At 37.2% G+C, this 8,151-nt stretch overlaps 1 protein-coding gene across 1 annotated transcript; it reads right to left on the bottom strand.

Moving 5' to 3' along the window:
* Positions 1-2,150: 2,150 nt before the first annotated feature.
* On the bottom strand, positions 2,151-3,098 carry LOC110285847 (olfactory receptor 9I1-like). Its single transcript, XM_021152296.1, has one exon. The coding sequence runs from the start codon at positions 3,096-3,098 to the stop codon at positions 2,151-2,153; it is 948 nt and encodes a 315-aa protein (XP_021007955.1).
* Positions 3,099-8,151: the final 5,053 nt, after the last annotated feature.

Below are 8,151 nucleotides of genomic sequence, written 5' to 3' on the forward strand. Positions count from 1 at the left end.
TCTTTTTTTCTTTCCACTTTTCAAAACCTGTAAAAGTCAATTTCCTGTGTAGCAACCTAATACCTGAATATTCCCCAGATTTCAAATTCCATTCAGGATAAAACATATTTTATTTATTACCATGTTCAAATCAAACATCATGTCTAATACACAGTAGCCTCTAAATATTTGCTGAAATGATGAACAAGATTACAAAGTCTCCATGAAGTTATCCCCAAGTAATATTTCTAGCAGATAATTAAGGTCATTAAATGGTGATTTCATCATTCTACTCTGTCTTCTGACAATAAAGAATATGTCTAGAGGATATGAGAGAAGATAGTGGAGTCCATCACTACAGAGTACAAAATAAGATGAATTAATTAAAGTATCTATCCATAAATAATTTTGAGGAACAAATAAAACTTCTGACTTATGGTAATCAAGAAACAATATAATGCTGTATCTGCTATCTAGTCCAGCCATACATCAACATTGAACTGTTTCCAATATTAACCTAAATCATTACTTCTTCCTTCTATTATGTTATATTTTGACTATATTCTGTCTTGAAAATTAAGAAAACTTACTGTAGCTGAACATTGCTCAATAATAACTCATTTATATCCAGACTTCCTTTTGCTTTTGCTTTTAAGCTACTTATATTCCTCCACAAAAAATACCTAACTTGGTTATGAGTGAATGTTCACTTTTTGTTCAATATTAATATCTGTTTCACCATCCATTAGCAAAAGTGTATCTTAATCACATAAGGAACACATTGTTTGTCATTGTTCTAGGTACATAAAAAAATGAGTTTTATATGAAACAGCAAAGTAGCTGAAATAAAACTCAACAATATCCAGAATATAAATAAATAAATAGATAAATAAATAAATAAATAAATAAATGTTACATTTTAGAACATGTTAATTTATAAAAGTTCTTGACAGTGATTCCATCTATTTTGCTATGGGCAAAGTATCTGAACCTTTAATCCTAGAAGACAGAAACTTTTCTTTTTAATTTTTAATTTCTGTGAGAGACAGAACTCGAAGAGTCCACTTCCCATATATAGAAAGGGCCACAAGTGAAGGGAATGGGTTACCAACACACAGTCAAAAATTTATGACTCAGAATTTTGCCTTCCTAAAAGAACTACAGTTACAAACAGCCACATAGCGGAATGAAAGGTGGTCCAATAACTCGTCCAATTTGGGATCCTTCCTATGGCAGCAGGAGGAGCATGAAGGCCTGACACTATTGTTGATGCTAGGATTTGCTTATAGACAGAAGCCTAGCAGGGCTGTCCTCTGAGAGACCCTACCAGCAGGTGACTGAGACAGGTACAGATACTTACATCCAACCATTGGGCTGAAGTCAGGAACCCCTATGATTGAATTAGGGGAAGGATTAAAGAAGCCAAAGGGGAGAGTGAACCAGTAGGAAGACCAGCAGTCTTAACTAAACTGGACCCCTGAGAATTCCCAGAAACTGAGCTAACATCCAGACAGCATACACCAAATGGTCCAAGGCCCTGACAAATATATAGCACATGACTGCCTGGTTTGGCTTCAGTGAAAGAAGATGTGTCTAATCCGTGAAAGACATGAGATGCCAAGGAAAAGGAATGCCTGGTGGGAGGGAGGGAGAACCATTTTAGAGGCAAGGGGGAAGAGGAATAAAATTAAGAACTGTGTGAGGGGAGATTGGCAGTGGGGACAAGAGGAAAAGGGTAAAATATGAATAAATAAAATAAGTTTCAAGAAATCAGAAAAATATTTTTATTTTTAATTTTGTAATCATGTAGGTTGTATATGAGAGAGGATGGAGTGATAGAGACAGTGCACATGGAAGCCAGAAGATTCCCATCAATCTGGAGCTATAGGTAACAATCTAATATGGATGCTGGGAACTGAATTTGAGTCCTCTTCACAAGCAGGATATAATCTCAACGAATAACCCTTGGCTACATTCTCAACCAAAAAATGCATTAGTGTAAGGAAATTATACAAAACATTTCTTACTCAAAATTATAGAGCTAATAAAGTTTTAGAAGCCAAACTTACATTTTCTGCTCCAATATATCAGTGCAATTCTGAGAGCAAAGTCATATATATTAAGGAGATAAAGCAAAGGCCCAACAGATAAGAACTTTGGACTGATGACGCTTAAGTCTTACTTTCTTGAGAAGCCTTAATTCTTTTGAAAGCTTTCTTCAGAGCCTCCTTCACTTCCTTGTTCCTCAGGCTATAGATCATGGGGTTCAACATAGGGATCACCACAGTATAGAATACAGACACAATCTTGTCTTCCCAGAGGGATTTGCCCATGTTACCTTTCAAGTACATAAATATGAGTGTTCCAAAAAAAAGAGCCACTGCAATCATGTGAGATGCACAAGTAGAGAAGGTCTTGGCTTTGGCTCCTGCTGTACGAATCTTCAGAATAGCCCAGATAATGAAGAGGTAAGATACAAAAATCACTGAAACACTAGTTGTGATGACCAAAAAAGCAAAAAAGAAAATAACCTGTTCGCGTAACTTAGTCTCACTACAGGAAAGCTTCAGCAGGGGTGGGAGGTCACAAAAAAAGAAATCAACTTGGTTGGATTTACAGAAGGAAATGGAAAAAGTACACCCAGTTCGTACCACAGTATTTACCATTGCACCAGAATATGCTGCAGCAACCAGCCCCAGACGAGTCTGTGGTGTCATGGCCATTGCATAAAGGAGGGGGTTACAAACAGCCACATAGCGGTCATAAGCCATCACAGCCAAAAGGAAACACTCAGTACTAGCATACAAGGTGAAAAAGAAGAACTGTGTAGCACAGCGCTCATAAGTGATGACCATCTTATTATTCCCCAAGGTCTCCAGCAGCTGAGGCACAATAACAGATGAGTAGCAAACATCCAGGAAGGACAGATGGCTGAGGAAGAAGTACATGGGTGTTTGGAGTCGAGGGTCACTCTGAATTAGCATGATCATGCCCAGGTTTCCAACAATGGTGACGAGATAAAAGGCCAAAAATGTGAAGAAGAGACACAACTGTAGCTCTGCCTGAAGCTGGAATCCTATGAGAATAAATTCTGTCAATCTGGTGCCATTGTCTGCCATAAAGCCAAATTCACCTGAGAAAATAAATTAAGAGAAATAATAAGATATTTGTGGAGATTAGCATGACTACAAACTGCTTGGTTTTCAGTAATGAGCCTCATTTGCAAAACACTTTTCAACTTTCACAAGCTTGGTTTCGCTTGAACTAAAAATACTGCATAGCACAAAATGTTGTGTTAATCACACTTTTGACTAAAGAATGACGGAGAGATAAAGTGACTGACACACCCCACAAGGTCTCTTAATTAGGTAACAGGCAAATTCTGATCTAGTATTAAGTTTCTCAGGGACTTCCAAACCTCTGCATGTCCACTACTGAAGCGTATATTGATTTCATGAGCAACCAGAAAAAGGTTTCACAAAAACAATATATACAATTGTATATGTAAAATATTTTCAGACTTTAAACAAGTCCTTTAATCTTTCTGGACCTTGTGCTTCTCCTAAAATACTAAGTGAAAATACTAAGTAAAATACTAAGTAAAAGCATCAAATCAAAGGTGTCAACTTATACATCTCTCATCACTAAATGTAACCACCCATGCTGATAATAGGTTACACCATGAATTGTTGAACCAAAAGACCAGGTGTAAAGCCTCATAAAACTCAGATAATTGCCAAGGAAATTGATTAATTTTTTCCAAATTTACATCAGGACCCCAATGCTGAAGATAACACCTACATAAACCATTAAACACAGAGAAGTCTGGTGCGAATCTAGAAGCTTAACTCCAACTGACCAGCTTTCATGATGCAGAAAAGAACTCTGCATGCTATCAGAGGAGAATGTAAATGCCAACTCAGCTACAACCCTTTGGTCTACAATAGTGGTTTGCCTATAATATACATTGGTGCATTAGAGGAACAAAAGCTCTGGGTGTTATCAAACACTAAATGCTTGGATTTAAGACCCACTCCATGAAAAGGAATCCATACCTGACACTGCTCAGGTTGTCAAACACCTGAGATCAGAGAGTCTATGGGTGTCAGGGAAGTCAAATATTACTCCTCTGCTAAAGTAATGTAGCAATAAAATGACCCCTGACAACATACTAGTATATATCACAACACATAGGTCAGTGTCTTGCTCAGCCAACATCTCAGAAACTTCCTTCTGCAGTAGATAGGAATAAAATACAGATACTGATCCACATATAGAAATTGGGAGATCTTGTAATATTCAGTCCTACATGAGCTGTTTCTACCAAATCCCTCCCCTCAGAGATCTGGGACCTCTAGAGAAGAGAAGGCAGAAAGATTTTAAGAGCTAGAGCTAAATGAAATGGATGATTTTCTAGTAAGATACCATTTTCCCATGTTAAATGAAGATCAGAAAAAAAAAGTATATAGTCCTATAACCTCATTAAAAAATTTCTAAGGTAAGATGAAAGGATGGACCATCTAAAGAGTGACATACTAGGGATCCATCCCATAATCAGCCTCCAGACACTGACACCAGTGCATAAACTAGCAACATTTCGCTGAAAGGATCCTGATATAGCTGTCTCTGTGAGACTATGCCGGGGCCTAGCAAATACACAAGTGGATGCTCACAGTCAGCTATTTAATGGATCACAGGGCCCCCAATGGAGGAGCTAGAAAAAGTACCCAAGGAGCTGGGGGGATCTGCAACCCTATAGGTGGAACAACAATATGAACTAACCAGTACAACCACCACCACCCCAGAGCTCGTGTCTCTAGCTGCATATGTATCAGAAGATAGGTTAGTCGGCCATCAGTGGAAAGAGAGACCCATTGGTCGTGCAAACTTTATATGCCTCAGTACAAGGGAATGCCAGGGCCAAGAAGTGGGAGTGGGTGGGTGGGGAAGGGTGTGGGGAACTTTTGGGATAGCATTGGAAATGTAAATGAAATAAATACCTAATTTAAAAAAATCTAACCAGGAAAATTCCAAACCCACATGGTTTTAGCCCAAAATTCTACCAGACTTTAGAGGATGAACTAATATCTAAATCCCTCAAGCTATACCACAAATGGAAACATAAGGAAGATTGATAAACCCATTCTGTGAAGCCACAATCACACTGAAAACTAAACAGCATAAAAGCTCAAACAAAAAGTGAATTTCTGACCAATTTTTGTCATGAATATCATTGCAAATATACTAAAAAAAATACTCTCAAACTGAATCTTAGAACACAGCAAAATGTCATTTACTTTGACAAAGTAGCCAACATCATTTAAGTGATGCAGGAAGAGTTCAATATACAGAAATCCATCAACAAAATCTAACATGTAAACAATCTGAAAGAGAAAACCTCATATTTTCATGCCATTTGATATTGAAAAATCTTTTCAGGAGATCCAAAACCCTTACTTGTTAAAGGTCTTTTAGAGATCAGGGGTATAAAATGGATATCTAAAAATAATAAAAACCAATAAACAGCAAACCAATAGCCAATGTCAAATTAAATGACAAGAAACTTAAAGCAATTTTACTAATATCAGGGACAAGACAAGGCTACCCACACTCTTTATGTCTATTCATGTAATGTTTGAAGTTCTATCTAGATAACTAAAGGAATCTAGTATGCAAGAAGTCAAATACAAATATGTACAGATGATATGATATTATACAGAAATGACCCCTAAAATTCTACCAGAGACTCCTACACCTTAAAAACACCTTCATCAAAGTAGCTAGATATAAATTGTCAAAACAAAATCAGTAGCCTTCCTTTATACAAATGATAATCAAGCTAAGAAAGAAATTAGGAAAACAACACCTTTCACAGAAGCCCTAAATAATATAAACTATCTTTGTGTAACTCTAACCAAGCACATGAAAGACCTTTAGGATAAGAATGTCAAGACTCTAATCAAGGAAACTGAACAAGATATCAGAAGATGGAAAGCTCTCTAATGCTCCTGGGTAATAGGATTAATATAGTAAAAACCACCTTCTTACCAAAAGCAATGTAAAGATTCAATGCAATTCTCATCAAAATTCCAACATAAATCTTTACAGACCTTGAAAGAGAAATTATCAATTTCCTATGAAAAACAAAAAACCTAGGATAGCTAAAACAATTCTGTAAAATAAAATAAATCCTTCAGATAACAAGCTGTACTACAAAACAATAGTGATAAAAACTTGCATGATGTTAGCATAATAACAGAAAAGTTGATCAATGGAATAGAATTGAAGAACCAGAAATAAACTCACATACCTATGGACACTTACTATTAGACAAAGAACCCAAAACCAAACAGTGGGAAAATAACAACATTTTCAAAAAATGATGCTGGTCTAACTGGGTATCTGCAAGTAGAAGAATGCAAATAGATCCATGTCTATCAATCTGCACAAAATTCAAGATATAGTAGACTGAAGATTGCAACATAATACCAGACACACTATGTCTAATGGAAGGGAAATTGGGGAACTGTCTTCAACGCATCAGTACAGGAAACAAATTCCTAAAAGAACACCAATATCTCAGTCTCTAAGATCAACAATTAATAAATGAGATCTCCTGAAACTGAAAAGATTTACAAGGTGAAGGATATCATCAAAAGGACAAAATGGTAGACTACAAACTGGGGAAAAAAGTATTGACCAGTTTTACAACTGAAAGGACTGGTATCCACAATATGTTAAGATATGAATAAACTGGATCTCAAAAGACCAAACAACCCAATTGAAAACAGGTCTACAGTGTTTGACAGACAATTCTAAGACTTAAAGAACTGCTCAGTGTACTTAGACATTATGGGAATGCAATCAAAATAACTCTGTGATCGCATCTTACACCCATCAGAATGGCTAAGATCAAAAGTTCAAGTGACAGCACATGCTGATTAGGATGTGGAGCAAGGAGAACACTCTTTCATTGCTGGTGAGAATGCACAAATCTACAACCATTGTCGAAATCAATGTTGCAGTTTCTCAGACAATTTTCAATAATTCTACCCCAGGGCCCAACTATACCACTCCTGACCATATACCCAAAAGGTACTTCACTCTACCACAAGGACACTTGCTCAACGGTGTTCATAGCAGCTTTATTCATAATAGCCAGAAACTGGAAACAACCTAGATGTCCCTCAACTGAAGATAAAAAGATATCATGAAGTTGCAGGCAAATGATTGAAACTAGAAAGTATCATCCTGGGTGAGGTAACTCAGACACAGAAAAATGCATATAGTAATATGGTATGTATTTACTTATAACTGCACATTAACCATAAAGTGCAGGATAAGTGTGCTACAATACAGAGACCCAAAGAAACTGAGAAAATGGATGGCCCAAGGAAGGATGTGTAAATCTCGTTCAGAGGGAAAAACAATAAAGTTATCAGAAGTGGATTGAGAGAGGAAACTCTGTGTCTGTGGGAGAGGGAATGAGGAGGAGAATGAGAATGTGGACCTAGCAGGAGACCTGGTACAGGGAAGGCTCTGAGGAGTCAATGGAGATGATTCTAGCTGTTAGTCCTACCCACAAGAGATATGGAGACTGAAGTGGCCACCACTAATAGCATTGAAGGACTCCCAGAGGAAGAAGGGGAACATTAACCCATTCACAAAAACTTACACCTAAACTTTGTCCTGCCTCCAATATCCACAGGGATAAACCTGGATAGAGACCCAAGCCCTGGTATTATTAATGATATTCTGCCATTCTTCCAGAGAGGAATCTAGTGTAACTCTCTCTTGAGAGGTTTCATGCAGCAATGGATTAAAACAGATGCAGAAACCCACAGCCAAGCATTAGGCAGAGCTGTAGGAGTCTTGTAGAAGAGTAGGGATAGAAGTAAGTGAACTGGAAGGGTCAAGGACACAATAAGAACGGGAGTGGGTGGGTTGGTGAGCAGGGGAAGGGGGAAGGGAAAGGGGTTTTCCGAGGGGAAACCAGGAAAGGGGATAGCATTTGAAATGTAAATAAAATATAATAATAATAATAATAATAATAATAATGATGATGATGATGATGATGATGATGATGAAGAAGAAGAAGAAGAAGAAGAAGAAGAAGAAGAAGAAGAAGAAGAAGAAGAAGAAGAAGAAGAAGAAGAAGAAGAAGAAGAAGAA

Source organism: Mus caroli, chromosome 19 (genome assembly GCF_900094665.2).
Source record: "Mus caroli chromosome 19, CAROLI_EIJ_v1.1, whole genome shotgun sequence".
Taxonomy (NCBI): Eukaryota; Metazoa; Chordata; class Mammalia; order Rodentia; family Muridae; genus Mus; species Mus caroli.